The 18767-nt window shown below is 51.0% G+C and overlaps 2 protein-coding genes across 10 annotated transcripts in view; one reads left to right on the top strand and one right to left on the bottom strand.

Moving 5' to 3' along the window:
• Positions 1-6371, top strand: part of LOC140420792 (uncharacterized) — a 56709-nt gene extending 50338 nt beyond the window's left edge. For 4 of the 8 annotated variants that reach the window (XM_072504814.1, XM_072504816.1, XM_072504815.1 and 1 more), the window contains one exon: positions 5344-6371. In XM_072504814.1, coding sequence (XP_072360915.1) covers positions 5453-6238 — 786 coding nt within the window. In that variant the 5' untranslated portion in view covers positions 5344-5452 and the 3' untranslated portion in view covers positions 6239-6371. Of the gene's footprint in view, positions 1-284; positions 306-3844; positions 3975-4423; positions 4445-4571; positions 5223-5343 lie in introns of those variants that run through there. The other 4 variants (XM_072504818.1, XM_072504813.1, XM_072504820.1 and 1 more) reach the window with 4 other exon arrangements.
• The window catches only part of LOC140420788 (uncharacterized), a 117112-nt gene that overhangs the window by 58201 nt on the left and 40144 nt on the right, over positions 1-18767 (bottom strand). The gene's annotated exons all lie outside the window — the stretch shown is intronic.

Genomic DNA, 18767 nt, shown 5'->3' with positions numbered 1-18767 from the left:
CGCCCCTTCTTCGTATTGGGCTGAAGTTGCCGTCAATCAGCCAGACATTTTGATGGTTTCAAATGGTGAGCGTAGCCGCAGACTTAGGCTGACTTGCTGATTATTGGTAACTCGAGGTTGGGACATCAGTTCCAGACCCTTCTCGTCCTGTATGGACTGTTTTCTAGTTTTTGGGCCTGCTGCGAGGCTCTGCTGCTCTTCTGTCTGTCTGCTGCCTATTTTAGTGTGTAGTTTCCTGTGTTCACTACTTACCTGCCTGTCTGAGTGCGTAGAGGAGAGAGGGAAGAAGGAAACAAGGAACAAAGGTAGGCTGGATTGAAGGGAGGAGAGAAGGCAGTCCTACCTTGCCTTGTTTCTCCTCTACTGCTTGCTTGTTTGTCTGCCTGTGGAAAGAATAGTGCTGCCTGCAGCCTGTCTGACCCAGTGCCTGGTTCGGGGGAGTGGGTGGAGCGGGAGTACACGGGGACAGGAGGAGTGTGTGCTTGGCTGTCCGACTGCCGAGCAGAGGAAAGAAGGAAACAAGGTGGATGGTGGGAATGAAGGACGTGAAACTCAGGTTTTCATCTGCCGCCTGCCGCGTGGGAGAGGACGGACTGCGCTCTTCTTGGGCCTGTAGCACAATCAATCAATCACTCACGAGATGAGATGAGGAGTTGAACGATGGCTTTATTACGCAGACTTGTTCCCCAGCAGCACAGTTACAGAATGCGGCTGCTGGGGGAACCCGGGCTCTTATTCTCCGCCTTACTGGGTGGAGCCAGCAGGCGGTTGATCCAATCAAGACCCAGCGTCTATCCACCAAAAGCCTCTCGGCATCACAGGGTACCTTAAAACCCCTAATACATACCACCACATTCACCCCTTGTTAAAAAAGAACCCGGCGGGGTAGTGGGCCGTATGGTGGTGTGGGTTTACAGAGTCGGTACCTAGGATGCCGCTCACACAGCGACTATGCTCCGATATCAACTACTAGTACTACTTACAATGCCGCTTTTACTGGGCAACCAAAAAAATTATTTACAGAGCCATTTCTTGCTTTACTATACTGATTCAATGAGTCGAATGGGTGCCCTGCTCGACCTCGCCGATCGTCTTAGCCCCAGTGGTGATGCAGGCGCTGGTTCGGGCCCCGTCGTCTCTGGGAGCGTCGCGATGCCTCTTCCCGCTCCAATACCTCTATTCGGGGCCAGGGGAAGGACCGATCCACCCGGAAAGAGGGCGGCTGTGGGGTGTGCCGGTGGTAGGGAGGAGGTGATTGGTGTTGGGCTGTGTGGAGCTCCAGAGGGGGTGACTGGTGTTTGGGGGGGGGGGGGGGGGGGGTGGAGCTCCGGCGGGTGCCAGGTCCCGCAGGGAGACTGTGTCCTGTTGGCCAGCGGGATACACCACGCAGGCGTATTGAGGGTTCGCGTGGAGGAGATGAACCCTCTCTACCAACGGGTCCGATTTGTGCATCCACACATGCTTTTGGAGCAGGATGGGTCCCAGGGCTGCCAGCCAGGTCGGAAGTGACGTTCCGGAGGACTTCCTCGGGAAGACAAGAAGGCGTTCGTGAGGTGTTTGATTCGTTGTTGTACATAGCAGCGACCGGATGGAGTGGAGGGCGTCCGGGAGGACTTCCTGTCAGCGGGAAACTGGGAGACTTCTGGACCGTAGGGCCAGCAGGACGGTCTTATAGACCGTACCGTTCTCCCTCTCTACCTGACCGTTCCCCCGCGGTTGTAACTGGTCGTCCTGCTCGAGGCGATGCCCTTGCTGAGCAGGAATTGACGCAGTTCGTCGCTCATGAAGGAGGACCCCCTATCGCTATGTATGTAGGTGGGGAAACCGAACAGTGTAAAGATGGTGCCGAGGGCTCTAATGACCGGTGGCCGCGGTCATGTCGGGGCAGGGGATGGCGAAAGGGAACCGGGAGTATTCGTCAATCACGTTCAGGAAGTACGTGTTGCGATTGGTGGAGGGGAGGGGGCTTTTAAAGTCCAGACTGAGGCGCTCAAAGGGGCGGGAAGCATTTATCAGGTGTGCTTTATCTGGCCGGTAGAAATGCAGCTTGCACTCTGCGCAGTTTTGGCAGTTCCTGGTGGCGGTCCTGACCTCCTTGATGGAGTAGGGCAGGTTGCGGGTTTTTACGAAGTGATAGAACCGATGACCCCCAGGTGGCAGAGGTCCTCGTGGAGGGTTCGGAGACGGTCCACTTGTGCATTGGCACATGTGCCGCGGGATAGGGTATCGGAAGGCTCGTTCAGCATTCCGGGACGATACAAGATCTCATAGTTATAAGTGGAGAGTTAACCTTGTCGTTCTTGATCTTGCCCCGCTGTACATTATCAAACATGAAGGCAACCGACCATTGGTCAGTGAGGAGAGGGAATCTCCTACCGGCCAGGTAATGCCTCCAATGCCGCACAGCTTCCACTATGGCCTGGGCCTCCTTTTCCACTGAGGAGTGGCGGATTTCTGAAGCGTGGAGGGTGCGTGGAAAAAAAGGCCACGGGTCTGCCCGCTTGGTTGAGGGTGGCTGCCAGAGCTACGTCGGACGCGTCGCTGTCTACTTGGAAGGGGAGGGACACGTCGATCGCGTGCATCGTGGCCTTTGCGATATCCGCTTTGATGTGGCTGAAGGCCTGGCGGGCCTCTGTCGACAGCTGAAAAACCGTGGACTGGATTAGCGGACAGGCCTTGTCCGCGTCGTTGGGGACCCACTGGGCGGAATAAGAGAAAAAGCCCAGGCAGCATTTCAGGGCCTTGGAGCTGTGGGGGAGGGGGAACTCCATGAGGGGGCCCATGCGTTCGAGGTCTGGGCCTATAACTCCATTTCGCACTACGTAGCCGAGGATGGCTAGACGGTCGATGCTAAACACGCATTTCTCCCTGTTGTATGTGAGATTCAGGGCGTTCGCGGTCACTCGGGCGGATGGGGAGCTCGTGATAGGCGGGCTTAAGGTCCACCGTGGAAAAGACCTTGTACTGTGCAATCCGATTGACCATGTCGGATATGCGGGGGAGGGTACGCATCCAGCTGCGTGTACCTCTTGATGGTTTGACTATAGTCTATGCCAATCCTCTGCTTCTCCCCGGTCTTTACACCTTTGCTGAATTCTGAATTTATCCCAGTCTTCAGGGCTATGTTTGCCTCCTTCTTTAGTTAGCCATGGTTGGTTATTCCCTCTCTTATTGGTATGGACATTCGCTGAGAACCACAAATTACCTGCTTGAATTTCTGCCACTGAAAAAAATGTCTTTCTTTTTAATCTATCCGCCCCATCCACTTCAGCTAACTCTATCCCCATTTCAGTTTAATTCATTTTATTTAAGTTAAACAAAATTGTTTCCGCTACATGTTTCTCACCCTCAAACTGATATGAGATCCCGTCTGAGCTGAAACCTATGTGTAAATTCCACCCTGAAAAGATCACTCACCAGCTGAAAACGCAAAGAGATGCTCCCATTTACTGACACGGCAACACAATGATACCAGATTGCCCACTCAGTTTCCCCATCTGTTAAAAGTCCAGTTTTAAAATGTTCAAAGGATTTGATTCACAATCATGGTTTAAATGTTCCGTATATGGGGGGAGGGGGGATCACTCTAACTTGGGAGAATCTAGTGTACCTCTTTCAACTGGTTCACATCAAACCTAATTACACCCAGGACACGTATGGTGGGAAGCTTTTATTACTGCATCCGTTGAATTTGTAATCATATACATTGGCCCTATGTTTCCGGTTATAACATCATATAAACATACTTCTCGATTGAACATTTTCACTTTAAATGGCAGGGCTCTTACCCAGCATTCGCGGCGAAAGAGAATGTGGTCTAGTCTGATTGCAGGAAGTGCATGCATATGCACACGAGTGAGGTAGCAAAAGGTGCATGCGCCATGTTGGGATCCGGCCGGCGTATGCGTACTCCAGATGTCGGGAGGTGATCACATCAGTTTCGCCATTGAAGAGAAACTGCGGATGATCGGAAGGTAACAAAGGCAACGGAGCGGGTGGAAAGGCTTTATAAACACCCAGTGGAGGGCAAGAAACTCTGATAAGCATTTGTCGGTCCCGCTTCATAGTAAAACGCAGCAGCTGCGGAGCGGCAATTTCAGGCCCAAGATAACGGCCGCAATCTACATCGGGGTAATGTGCAGCAGGGCGCGTGCGCAGTCATCCTGCGCCAGGCAGCATGAGGAGACAATATTGTAAATTTCTTCCCTGGACTGACACTAATGGATTTGGGAAACTAATTTTATGAGGGATTAGACAGGGAGGATATACACACAGGAAACTCAAACTAAAACAAATGTTTCTCTCCTCGCAATTTCTATCCTCGACTGACAGCGTCTGTAAACTTCTTTCGCAAATAATAATAATATTAGAACATAACTTGCAAATTGGAAACTTGACAGTGTCAGTCGATTCATCAGGACCTGGATATTATTGGTCATTGAATGTAAGTTCCAGGTCATTACTACTCAGTGTGTAAAATTGCCTCTTCACATACACCCTCTGGATCTTGCCCAAGATCCTAAATCTGTGTTCCATAATCCTTTTACGATCAGCCAATGGGAACAGCTTTTCTTTATCTACCTTCCCTCAGGGAGGAAATTCACACCTGAAGGCGTGGCCACCAAAGGTGGAATAATTAAAATTAGAATGCTGTGATGGTTGGAATCAGAAGAGGGTAGATATGTCTGAGTTGTGAGTTTGAAGATTACAGAGATGGGGAGCGGCGGAACTTGAGAGATTTGAAAGAAAGGATGAGAATTTTAACATTATGTGCTTCTTAAACCAGACCCTTGTAGGTCAGTGGACACAGTAGTGATGGGTGAATAAGTAAGCACACAGACAACAGGGTTTTCAACACTCAAGATTAAATGGAGATTCACGGAGAGTGTGTTTGGATAGTTAAGTCTAGAGGTAACAAAGAAATGGATGCAACTTTCAGCAGCAGTTGAGTTGAGACTGGGGTGGAGTTGGGTGATGTTACTGAGGTGGAAATAGATGGTCTTGGTGATTTTGTGGATGTGTGGTTTGAAGCTCAACTTGGGGTGAAATATTTCACCAGAGCTTTTAGCTTTTGGTTTAGCCTCAAACCGTTGCCAGGGAGAGGGATGGAGTTTGGGTTGGGACTGAAGATAATTGTTTCAGTGTTCCCCATATTTAAATGAAGTAAATGTCTGACATCCAGTATGAGATGAGCAGAAACGTGAGGACGGTGTGACTTGCAGGTACTGGTACTTGTGCTGGCTCCAAAAATTACCAGATTCATTCAGCTCAATTTCACAACCTGTCTATGTGTTTGTGACGTCTCTCTCACTCCCTTTTTTCTGTTTTAAATCTATTTTGCAGGGTATTGGAAAGGGAGGATTTTCAGTCTGGAAACTCAGACCTAACATCACATCAGGATCTGACAGAGTTGCCCAATTTGTCGTGATCTAAATATCATAGGATTTTGAACATGGAAGGAAAAAGCACCATTCACAGTGGTGAGAAATCTTACACATGTTCTGTGTGTGGACAAGGATTCAGCCGATCATCTGGCCTGTGGAAACATAAGCGCAGACACACTGGGAAGAAACTGTGGAAATGTGAGGATTGTGGGAAAAGGTTCTATGAGCAGTTCAGGCTGGTAAATCATCGGCACACTCACACCGGGGATAAACCATTCACCTGCTCCGTGTGTAGAAAGGGATTCATTACTTCATCCCACCTGCAGGAACACCAGCGAATTCACGCTGGGGAGAGACCATTCATCTGCTCTGAGTGTGGGAAGGGATTCACTCAATCATCCTGCCTGCTGCAACATCAGCAAGTTCATACTGATGAGAAACCTTTTAAATGTTCAGACTGTGGGAAGTGTTTTAAACGTTCCGGGGAACTAACACGCCATCAGTATGTTCACTCTGATGAGAGACCGTTCAAGTGCTCTCACTGCGGGGTTGGTTTGAAGACATCATATAGCCTCACTGTTCATCAGCGTAGTCACACTGGGGAGAAGCCGTTCACCTGCTCTGTGTGTGAGAAGGGTTTTATTACCACATCCCAACTTCTGGCACATCGGCGCACTCATACTGGGGAGAAGCCGTTCACCTGCTCCGAGTGTGGGAAAAAATTTGCTCATTCATCCACCCTGCTGAGACACCAGCGACTTCACACCGGGGAGAGGCCGTTCACCTGCTCCGAATGTGGGAAGGGATTCATTACTTCCTCCAACCTGCTGAAACACCAGCGAATTCACAAGTAACTACAGTGATTGGATTTTACAGTTAATCACATCCAGAAGTGAAGATGTTTATCAGGGCCTGTTTCTGCTGATATTTTTAAACTCTGGCTCAGTTCTACATGTTGACATTATCAATAAAAGGCAAATAAATCAACGGTGTGTGCCCGGTCTTTTTAATATCTCACTCAAGTTGGTTTCTTTAGAAGGGCTCTCCTTCCCCCCCTTGTCTTCTCTATCCTCAACTCTAACAAGTGTGAGGAACTAATGGAGCTTTTTTGTCACTACAATTGAGATAATCTGATCAACTGTCTCTGCTGTTTAGAATCATAGAATTTACACTGCAGAAGGAGGCCATTCGACCCATCAAGTCTGCAACGGCCCTTGGAAGAAACACCCTACTTAGGCCCACGCCTCCACCCACTATTCCCGTAATCCAGTAACCCAAACTAGCCTTTTGGACACATAAAGGGCAATTTAGCATGGTCATCTGGACTGTGTGAGGAAACTGGAGCATCCAGAGGAAAACCACGCAGACACGGGGAGAAACTGCAATCTCCACTCAGACAGTCACCCGAGGCCAGAATTGAACCTGGGACACTGGAGCTGTGAGGCAGCAATGCTAACCACTGTGCCACCGTGTGGCCCATGCCTTCCCTGCCTTCCGGCTGATTGACGGCATCGCAGGACCAATCTGAAGAGAAGAAAAAAACAAGAGGGAGACTATTTCTGAACTGGGGAGAGGTTGGGAAGTTCTGGTGTCCAAAGAGATCTGGGTGTCCATGTTAACGAGTCACTGAAGGCAAACTTCAGGTGCAGCCAAAAACCAGGAAGGCAAGTGGTATGTTGGCTTCATCACCAGAGGATTTGAGTGGAGGAGTAAAGATGTCTTTCTGCGGTTGTATAGAGCCTTGGTCAGGTCTCACCTGAAGTATTGTGTACAGTTTTGGTCTTCTTCTCTAATGAGGGATATACACTATAGATGGATTGAGACGGAGGTTCACAAATTCCTAGGCTGGCGGGATTGGCATTGGGGAGTTGAGGAGACTGGCTCTGTATTTCCGAGAGTTTCAAAGAATGAGGTGTGACGTCATTGAAAGTTGCAAAGTTGGTTCGGTCCCGGCTCTGGGTCATTGTGTGGAGTTTACACATTCCCCCCTTGTTTGCATGGGTTTCGCTCCCACAACCCAAAGATGTGCAGGGTAGGTGGATTGGCCACGCTAAATTGCCCCTTAATTGGCAAAAAATAATTGGGTACTCTAAATTTTTTTCAAAAATAAAGTTGCAAAGTTCTTCCAGGCCGTGACGGTAGATATTGACAAGATATTACACCTGGCTGGTGAGTCTAAAACATGGTATAATCTCAGAATTGGGCAGGCCATTTAAGATTGAGATGGGGAGGGACTTCTTCACACCGAGTTGTGACTCTTCGATTCTTGATTTTTATTTGATTTATCCCGAAGGTGCAGAAGGAGATAATTCGGACCATGAAGTCTGCACCGACCTTCTGAAAGAGCACCCTATTTGGCCCGCTCCTCTGCCCTATTCCAATAACCCCACCTAACCTTTGGACACGAAGGGGCAATTTACCATAGCCAATCCACCACCTAACCTACACATTTTTGGACTGTGGGAGAAAACTGTGCCCCTGGAAGAAACCTACTCCGACACGGGGAGAATGTGCAAACTCCACACAGCCTGTCACTCAAGGTCAGAATCGAACCCGGGTCCTTCGCTCTGAGGCAGTAGTCCTAATCACTGTGTACCCCCAGAGGACTGTGGAAGCTCAACCATTGAGCATGTTCAAGTTTAAGATCAATAGCTTTCTGGAGACCAATCACGTCACGGTGTATGGAGATGGAACAGCAAAGTGGTTTTGTGGTTGATGATCAGCCAGGATCTAATTGAATGACAGAGCAAGCTCAAGGGGCTGTATGAAAATAGGAATTTCAGAGATATTGTATTGTATGTAGGTGCAGTAAGGATTAAAAGCCTGGGTTAGTATGTGACAACTGCAGTTGTGTTTTTAGAAATCCTGGTTTGAAACACAGCTGCTTTTTTGGAGACAGATGCAATTAATGAATGTTAAAATTGAGGCAAATGGAATTTTGTTTATATAAAGATGGTTCCCTGGGGAGTCGATAAATCGAGACAATGGGATGGATTCTCCATTTTTGAGAATAAGTGATGATGAAGGCACAGGATTCGTGGAGTTCTACAACCGCAAAGCCGGCACTGCACCTGGACCGATGCAGCTACTGTTAAGGAGCTAGCACCAGCAGCACGTGGAACACAATCAATTCCAATGAGAAATGGTGTGGGATTCACCGGTTTTGCGATTGAGACCCGGGACCTGACAAGCTGCAGTCGTGTATATACACACTGCACTCCTCGTGCACACCATCTCAGGCATCTCACCAGCTCCATGCTTCACCAGTGCTGAGGCAGGGATGCTCCCAGATGCCATGGCGGAGAAGCGGATAACCCTGTGCCCCGGCCAGGGAAGGAGGCTGCCAGCCGCCACCATTCGTGCCTGGGCGCAAGTGGCAGAGGTGGTAAGTGCCGTGGGCCAGACTGTCCAGCAGTGCCAGAAGAAACTGCACAACCTCCTCAGGGTAGCCCTGTGCCACTGGCACTAACCCGTGTCCCTCGAGTCCGTAACCATTCCCCCCCACCCCCCCAGAGGATGGCTGAATCCCCAGGCTGCACCACATGCTGTCACCCATACTGGCCACCATGGCCGGGTGCGCTGGCCATTGAGGCCACCAGCTACCCACTCCCTGGGCTGCATACTTCAGACTATTGTTTTCCATTTGCCCCCACCCCACCCCCACCCAGGAGAAGGCTGCCCATTGCAGAGCAGAGGGCCCTGCATGTGGTCAGCGGCCCGGAAGTAAGGGAGGTTGCCGGCGTGGAGATTGGCAGCAGACGAGGAGATGAGACCCTGCTGAGTTACGGTTCTCCGTGACACAAGTGTCAACCCCTCCCCCCACAACACCACCCTCACCCCACATCGCCCTCACCCCACACCACCCTCACCATCGCCCCCACCCTCATACGTACCCTCACCCCTACCACCCCCTGGTCTACGATCTAATTATGTGTCTTGTCTTGTGTCTTGCAGGACCTGCTGGAGATGGGGCGGGTCCATCTTGTCTCCCCCACCCCTAGCCAATGCCGGAGCCCACCCGTGCACCGATGACGAGAGCAGCTCGGATGGAAGCCCTTGACCCGAGATGCAGGACACCCGGAACTCGAGTCTGATGATGACGCTGACTTCCCTGGGGCAGCAGGGTGGCACAGTCGTTAGCATTGCTGCCTCAACTCCAGGATCCCTGATTCAATTCCGGCCTTGGGTGATTGTCTGTATGGAGTTTGCACTTTCTCCCTGTAACTGTGTGGGTTTCCTCCGGGTGCTCCGGTTTGCTCTGACAATCCAAAGATGTGCAGGTTAGGTGGATTGGCCATGCTAAATTGCCCCTTAGTGTCCAAAAGGTCAGGTGGCGTTACTGGGTTACAGGATAGGGTGGAGACGTTGACTTAAGTAGGGTGCTCTTTCCAAGGGCTGGTGCAGACTCAATGGGCCGAATGGCCTCCTTCTGCACTGTAAATTCTATGATTCCTGTCACAGCTGTCTCCAACATCTTCCACCATCCCAGAGACACCCACTTCAGTTGGGCACTTTAGTGAAGAGGCTCCTGGGACACTCTGGTGCACACCACACAGTTGATCCGGTACAGCAGGTGGAGGTAGGAACACTCAAGGGGGCGGACTGTCGGAGACCTGGCTGACCCCAGGTACTAGCTGCCGTCCAGACTGGTTTTGGGGTTCTGGAACGGACAGTTCCATCGATTGTGGAGATGCAATCGCAGAGGGGTTGTCGGCGAGCATCAAGTGCCTGCAGGTGCAGTTGTAGTAGTCCTACCATATGCAGAAGCATGACGTGGTGTTGACCATGCGTGCCATCCACGCTAATGCCGCACGGCTAGCATCCGCAGTGGAGGATTTCAGGGCGATGGTTTGGGCTATGGATCAGCATGTCCAAGGCTTGGGGCATTCTGGGCTGGTGCTGGCCGAGGCCCAGGACAGGGTTGCCGCCTCACAGGCAACCACGTGCGAGAGCCACCTGGAAATCGCTGCGGCATTCCTGAGCATGGCCCAGTCACAGCGGGCCATGGCTGGTAACGGCGGTACATTGCGCAGGCGCCGACACTGAGGTAGGTGGAGAGCCCTGGAGAGAGATGGCGCAGTCGCTGGCTGATGTGACACAGACCCAGAAGGTGGTGACACAGTCATTGGGGGCTGCGGCGCAGTCCCAGACACTCCCTGTGCTCAATGGCTGCGAGCGCGCAAACCCTTTTCGAGAACAGAGCGGACCTCCAGGACTGGCAATGCCAAGTGACAGGGAACCTCAGGGAATAGCTCTGCTCGCACCACTGTCCCATGGAGAATCCTGGCGGCCATCGGGCACCCCGAGGGAGGAGATGGTGATGGGGCCGTGCCGATGACTCACGCAAGGGAGGTGCCAGAACACCACAGAACCTTGGGACTCTTTCCCGCCCCCCACCTCCTGTCCCTGGTGCATCTGGTGGGCAGCCGGCAGAACAGGGCAGCACCAAACCACCTGGGACACCCAAGCAGCAGCTGGGTCCATCCAGGCCTGGTCGCACAAGGAGACAGCTGCCAATGCGGACCCAGGTCACAGTTTGGGAATCACAGCAGGCCGCCTCATCTCCTGCTGTACTGACTGGGTATCCACCAAGACATAGCGTAGGACACCAGTTACATTGGCACAGGTACAAGGCACAGTTTAGTTATAGGGGCTAAGGCACAAATCTGTATATACGTTGTCATGAAATGAAATGAAAATCGCTTTTTGTCACAAGTTGGCTTCAAATGAAGTTACTGTGAAAAGCCCCTAGTCGCCACATTCCAGCGCCTGTTCGGGGAGGCTGTTACGGGAACAGTAAACACCTGATCACACTGTTACAACCTGCCTCGGTGCTCTTGTCAGATGGATGTGAGGGGTGGCCAGAGAGGGGAGGTGGAGGGGGGGAGAATGGGCAGATGTTGTGTGTCGCTTGGGCTCCCCTTCCCCAACCATCCCACTATTGCCACCACAGAGACCCGATGGCACCATGTGACAGAATGGCTAGCTCGCATGCAGAGATCGCCCAGGTGGACGGTGGAAAGTGCTCCCTTGGGCAGGTGTCGGACGTTGTCAAACATTGCGGAGCACCAGACCTCATATCAGAGCGGGTTTTCATCCTCCATCCCATGGATAAGACCTGGTGTAACTGCCAATGCGGCAGGTATGTATCACAGGGGGAGCTGCAGGCAGAGGGGTGGCCAGGAGGGGTAGGGGCGGGGTTGCAGGGGTGGAATGCGGTGTCCATGCCCCTGGCCAGTGTCCCCGCCCCCCCTAGCCGGTGAACCTGGAGGTGATCAGAGCGTCCCATGCATGTTGGCCCTGGCGCACGCATCGTGCAGCCTCCTGTGGCTGCATGGCCCCCACATCCTGCCCACTCTCATCCACATCCTCATCGTCGGATGAGGCCTGGTATTCATCCTCCTCCTCCAGCGCATCATCCCTCTGCTGTGCGATGTTGTGGAGGATGCAGCAGGCCGCCACAATGCCGGTGGCCCTCTCAGCATCATACTGGAGGGCCCCGTTAGAGCGGTCCAGGCACCTGAACCGCATCTTTAGGAGGCCGAAGCACCACTCGATCATGGACCTGTTCACTGCATGGGTGTTGTTGTCGCAGGTCTCTGCGTCGGTCTGTGACCTCCAGATAGGAGTCATCAGCCATGACCGCAGTGGATAACCCCTGTCCCCCAGGGACCAACTCCCGAGCATGGGGGTGTCTCGAACATGTCAGAAATTGTCGAGTGGACCAGGTTGAAGGCGGTGTGCACACTGCCCGGGTATCGGGTGCAGACGTACCTAATGCGCAACTGATGGTCACATATCAGCTGTACGTTCATTGAGCGGAACCCTCGGCGGAACCGTCGATCACCCCCTGGACCGGGGCACGTCGGCGATGGTGGTGAACCCCGCTGCCTGGGCATCCTGGTGGGCTCGGTCCACTTTGAACTGGATGTATTGAGCCACCTAAGCATACAGGGCCTCCGTGATGTCACGGATGCACCTGTGCACCGAGGTCTGTGAGATTCCGGACAGGTCCCCACTCGGCGCCTGGAAGGACCCTGTGGCGTAGAGGTTCAGGGCGACCATCACCTTGATAGTCACCAGGAGTGGGTGTCCTGCCCCGTACTCCCGTGGTGCCAGGTTTTCCATGATCTGGCAGATATGTTGCACTGTGTCACCCTGTTGAGCTGGAGTGTTCAACAACATGCCCTGTATGGCAGGTCCTTGAAGTGACAGGCGCTGCCAGTACACACGAGGCCTCATGTGGCACCTCCTTGGTCCTGCTCCTCCTCAGCCTGTCGGGCAGCTGGCTCTCCATCCTGGCGGCTGCCTCCTGTCCCTCTGTGGCACACTCTGCTGTTGCACTCTCCGCTGCTGCAGCTTCCTACTCCACGAGCACCGCTAGGTCGTACAGCCGCAGGGAATTCCCAAGAGCTGCAGGGACTAACAGGAAGGCCACAATTGCTAGTTGAATTCAAATACCCATTGTCTGCAGGGGGTGAAAGGCCGACATGTTAGCATGGTGCATACCCCAGTGTCCAGCCTAGTCCAATGGGCTACATAGTGGACCCGGTTGGCACTGCAGGCTCTGCTTCTGCATGTTCCCCCCAGCCCCCCCAATCACGCACTACTGGTCCCGTCAGTGCCCAACACCATGGGGGCCTCTGGTGCTGGTGCACAACCCTGCTGCCAGGGTACCGTCGGCTGACACTGCCCATGCCCGTGGTACACTCCGTGGCCCCCGCCCATCACCCCTGTAGGGGCTGGGTCGGCCGTCATGCCCCGCTGGCAGGTGGCAGCCGGGTGGGGTGGGGTGGTCTGGCAGTTGTGGGGATGGGGGCACATGTATGGCCGGTGTCACTCTGCAGGTCCAGGGGCGAAGGAGGTGGTCAGTGGAGTGCGCAGCAAGTCTGTCTGTCTTGCAGGCCGCGGCAATGGTGGTCCCTGCCTGGACACTGCCCCAGTCCCATGGGGGGCCACCCTCGCCCCACGGCCCTTCCCTCACCATCACACTCTCTCCCCCCCCCCCCCCCCCCCCCCCCCAGCCAGTATCCGGGTCTGCAGCTCACAGTCGGGCCCCTCCGTTTCCTACCTCCTCTCTTTCCGTTCTCAGTCACGATGCCGGTTTCACGATTTTTAAAAGCACAAGTGAACCGCACAGTCGGCAACTTGACCCATCGGAGGTGGAGAATTGTGATGGCCCCGGAGAATATCGGGTCAGGCCCGCAAATGATATGAAAACGGTGTTTACTGTACGCCGCTGTCAAGGTGACAGAAAATTGCAATTTGTTGTCATATCGGCACCCTCTGCGATTTTGGGGTCGAAAACGATTCTCTTCTCCGCTCAATTCAGGATTTAGATGTTTCAGGCAGGATAGAGGGGTATGTAAAAGGGGTGGCGGAGTTGCGCTACTGGTTAGGGAGAATATCACAGCTGTATTGCGGGAGGACACCTCAGAGGGCAGTGAGGCTATAGGGTAGATATCAGGACTAAGAAGGGTGCAGTCACAATGTTGGGGGTTTACTACAGGCCTCCCAACAGCCAGCGGGAGATAGAGGAGCAGATATGTAGACAGATTTTGGAAAAGAGTAAAAACAACAGGGTTGTGGTGATGGGAGACTTCAACTTCCCCAATATTGACTGGGACTCACTTAGTGGCAGGGGCTTTGATGGGGCGGAGTTTGTAAGGAGCATCCAGGAGGGCTTCTTAAAACAATATGTAGACAGTCCAACTAGGGAAGGGGCGGTACTGGACCTGGTATTGGGGAATGAGCCCGGCCAGGTGGTAGATGTTTCAGTAGGGGAGCATTTCAGGAACAGTGACCACAATTCAGTAGGTTTTAAAGTGCTGGTGGACAAGGATAAGAGTGGTCCTAGGATGAATATGCTAAATTGGGGGAAGGCTAATTATAACAATATTAGGCGGGAACTGAAGAACATAGATTGGGGGCGGATGTTTGAGGGCAAATCAACATCTGACATGTGGGAGGCTTTCAAGTGTCAGTTGAAAGGAATTCAGAACAGGCATGTTCCTGTGAGGAAGAAGGATAAATACGGCAATTTTCGGGAACCTTGGATAACGAGATATATTGTAGGCCTCGTCAAAAAGAAAAAGGAGGCATTTGTCAGGGCTAAAAGGCTGGGAACAGACGAAGCCTGTGTGGAATATAAGGAAAGTAGGAAGGAACTTAAGCAAGGGGTCAGGAGGGCTAGAAGGGGTCACGAAAAGTCATTGCCAAATAGGGTTAAGGAAAATCCCAAGGCTTTTTACGCATACATAAAAAGCAAGAGGGTAGCCAGGGAAAAGGTTGGCCCACTGAAGGATAGGCAAGGGAATCTATGTGTGGAGCCAGAAGAAATGGGCGAGGTACTAAATGAATACTTTGCATCAGTATTCACCAAAGAGAGGAAATTGGTAGATGTTGAGTCTGGAGAAGGGTGTGTAGATAGCCTGGGTCACATTGAGATCCAAAAAGACGCGGTGTTGGGTGTCTTAAAAAATATTAAGGTAGATAAGTCCCCAGGGCCTGATGGGATCTACCCCAGAATACTGAAGGAGGCTGGAGAGGAAATGGCTGAGGCCTTGACAGAAATCTTTGGATCCTCACTGTCTTCAGGTGATGTCCCGGAGGACTGGAGAATAGCCAATGTTGTTCCTCTGTTTAAGAAGGGTAGCAAGGATAATCCAGGGAACTACAGGCCGGTGAGCCTTACTTCAGTGGTAGGGAAATTACTGGAGAGAATTCTTCGAGACATGATCTACTCCCATTTGGAAGCAAATGGACATATTAGTGAGAGGCAGCATGGTTTTGTGAAGGGGAGGTCGTGTCTCACTAACTTGATAGAGTTTTTTGAGGAGGTCACTCAGATGATTGATGCAGGTAGGGCAGTGGATGTTGTCTATATGGACTTCAGTAAGGCCTTTGACAAGGTCCCTCATGGTAGACTAGTACAAAAGGTGAAGTCACACGGGATCAGGGGTGAGCTGGCAAGGTGGATACAGAACTGGCTAGGTCATAGAAGGCAGAGAGTAGCAATGGAAGGATGCTTTTCTAATTGGAGGGCTGTGACCAGTGGTGTTCCACAGGGATCAGTGCTGGGACCTTTGCTGTTTGTAGTATATATAAATGATTTGGAGGAAAATGTAACTGGTCTGTTAAGTAAGTTTGCAGACGACACAAAGGTTGGTGGAATTGCGGATAGCAATGAGGACTGTCAGAGGATACAGCAGGATTTAGATTGTTTGGAGACTTGGGCGGAGAGATGGCAGATGGAGTTTAATCCGGACAAATGTGAGGTAATGCATTTTGGAAGGTCTAATGCAGGTAGGGAATATACAGTGAATGGTAGAATCCTCAAGAGTATTGAAAGTCAGAGAGATCTAGGAGTACAGGTCCACAGGTCACTGAAAGGGGCAACACAGGTGGAGAAGGTAGTCAAGAAGGCATACGGCATGCTTGCCTTCATTGGCCGGGACATTGAGTATAAGAATTGGCAAGTCATGTTGCAGCTGTACAGAACCTTAGTTAGGCCACACTTGGAGTATAGTGTTCAATTCTGGTCGACACACTACCAGAAGGATGTGGAGGCTTTAGAGAGGGTGCAGAAGAGATTTACCAGAATGTTGCCTGGTATGGAGGGCATTAGCTATGAGGAGCGGTTGAATAAACTCGGTTTGTTCTCACTGGAACAAAGGAGGTTGAGGGGCGACCTGATAGAGGTCTACAAAATTATGAGGGGAATAGACAGAGGGGATAGTCAGAGGCTTTTCCCCGGGGTAGAGGGGTCAATTACTAGGGGGCACAGGTTTAAGGTGAGAGGGGCAAGGTTTAGAGTAGATGTACGAGGCAAGTTTTTTACGCAGAGGGTAGTGGGTGCCTGGAACTCGCTACTGGAGGAGGTGGTGGAAGCAGGGGCGATAGTGACATTTAAGGGGCATCTTGACAAATACATGAATAGGATGGGAATAGAGGGATACGGACCCAGGAAGTGTAGAAGATTGTAGTTTAGTCGGGCAGCATGGTCGGCACGGGCTTGGAGGGCCGAAGGATAGGATTTCTGAGCATCTGGAAAGACACTGCTTGATTAGGGATAGTCAGCACGGATTTGTGAGGGGTAGGTCTTGCCTTACAAATCTTATTGAATTCTTTGAGGACGTGACCAAGCATGTGGATGAAAGTAAAGCAGTGGATGTAGTGTACATGGATTTTAGTAAGGCATTTGATAAAGTTCCCCATGGTAGGCTTATGCAGAAAGTAAGGAGGCATGGGATAGTGGGAAATTTGGCCAGTTGGATAACGAACTGGCTAACCGATAGAAGTCAGAGAGTGGTGGTGGATGGCAAATATTCAGCCTGGATCCCAGTTACCAGTGGCGTACCGCAGGGATCAGTTCTGGGTCCTCTGCTGTTTGTGATTTTCATTAATGACTTGGATGAGGGAGTTGAAGGGTGGGTCAGTAAATTTGCAGATGATACGAAGATTGGTGGAGTTGTGGATAGTAAGGAGGGCTGTTGTCGGCTGCAAAGAGACATAGATAGGATGCAGAGCTGGGCTGAGAAGTGGCAGATGGAGTTTAACCCTGAAAAGTGTGAGGTTGTCCATTTTGGAAGGACAAATATGAATGCGGAATACAGGGTTAACGGTAGAGTTCTTGGCAATGTGGAGGAGCAGAGAGATCTTGGGGTCTATGTTCATACATCTTTGAAAGTTGCCACTCAAGTGGATAGAGCTGTGAAGAAGGCCTATGGTGTGCTCGCGTTCATTAACAGAGGGATTGAATTTAAGAGCCGTGAGGTGATGATGCAGCTGTACAAAACTTTGGTAAGGCCACATTTGGAGTACTGTGTACAGTTCTGGTCGCCTCATTTTAGGAAGGATGTGGAAGCTTTGGAAAAGGTGCAAAGAAGATTTACCAGGATGTTGCCTGGAATGGAGAGTAGGTCTTACGAGGAAAGGTTGAGGGTGCTAGGCCTTTTCTCATTAGAACGGAGAAGGATGAGGGGCGACTTGATAGAGGTTTATAAGATGATCAGGGGAATAGATAGAGTAGACAGTCAGAGACTTTTTCCCCGGGTGGAACAAACCATTACAAGGGGACATAAATTTAAGGTGAAAGGTGGAAGATATAGGAGGGATATCAGAGGTAGGTTCTTTACCCAGAGAGTAGTGGGGGCATGGAATGCACTGCCTGTGGAAGTAGTTGAGTCGGAAACATTAGGGACCTTCAAGCAGCTATTGGATAGGTACATGGATTACGGTTAAATGATATAGTGTAGATTTATTTGTTCTCAAGGGCAGCACGGTAGCATTGTGGATAGCACAATTGCTTCACAGCTCCAGGGTCCCAGGTTCGATTCCGGCTTGGGTCACTGACTGTGCGGAGTCTGCACGTCCTCCCCGTGTCTGCGTGGGTTTCCTCCGGGTGCTCCGGTTTCCTCCCACAATCCAAAGATGTGCAGGTTAGGTGAATTGGCCAATGATAAATTGCCCTTAATGTCCAAATTGACCTTGGTGTTGGGTGAAGGTGTTGAGTTTGGGTAGGGTGCTCTTTCCAAGAGCCGGTGCAGACTCAAAGGGCCGAATGGCCTCCTTCTGCACTGTAAATTCAATGATAATCTATGATTAATCTAGGACAAAGGTTCGGCACAACATCGTGGGCCGAAGGGCCTGTTCTGTGCTGTATTTTCTATGTTCTATGTTCTATGTTCCTGTGCTGTACATTTCTTTGTTCTTTGTTCAATTATTTTTCCCGATTCCGGCATCAGCCAACGCAGAATCCCGCACATTGTGCTTCCACTTAAATAATCGTCACGGGATTTGAGTGGAATAAAGATGGTGTATCTAATGGGAGGAGGTAGGACTTTACCAGGTCTCCAGCAGACAGAGTTGTGTTTTTTGGCTGGAAGGTGAGCTGAGAAGCAGTTTCTGACACATACAGCCATAGATTCTGCATTATTCTGACAGGCTTTCGGGTTTCTCTCCTCAAACAGTCTCAAAATATCTCTTCCCCAACATTTGGCAAGGGTCTGCTAACTGTATTTAAAAGTGGCTTTTGACCTGAGATGTGTTTTGCTTTCGTGGAAATAAAAGCTAGCAGGTAGGAGTTTGTGTTTAATTCTCATTCTTCAGCGTTATTTAACAGATTTTTTCTTGAATTATGTTGAAGTTATTTTAATACTGTGTTAGTAATAAAGTTTGTTTTAATATACCGTATCCCTATTTGTGCATGGAATCACTCCTGGACCAAAGAATCCTTTCCTCACCGCCTTACAAATTAAATAAAATATTGTGGTTTCTGTCCGATAACCTAGCTAGTGTTAGAAACTGGTCCTGGATCGTAGTAGGGCCTTATGACCTACCCCTGTTATTATGAAACCTGCCTTCTGCTCCCTTGACCCTAGT

The sequence above is a fragment of the Scyliorhinus torazame genome, chromosome 5 (genome assembly GCF_047496885.1).
Source record: "Scyliorhinus torazame isolate Kashiwa2021f chromosome 5, sScyTor2.1, whole genome shotgun sequence".
Lineage (NCBI taxonomy): Eukaryota > Metazoa > Chordata > Chondrichthyes > Carcharhiniformes > Scyliorhinidae > Scyliorhinus > Scyliorhinus torazame.
The sequence above is the reverse complement of the archived record's forward strand: the minus strand, read 5'-3'. Positions and strand labels throughout refer to the sequence as shown.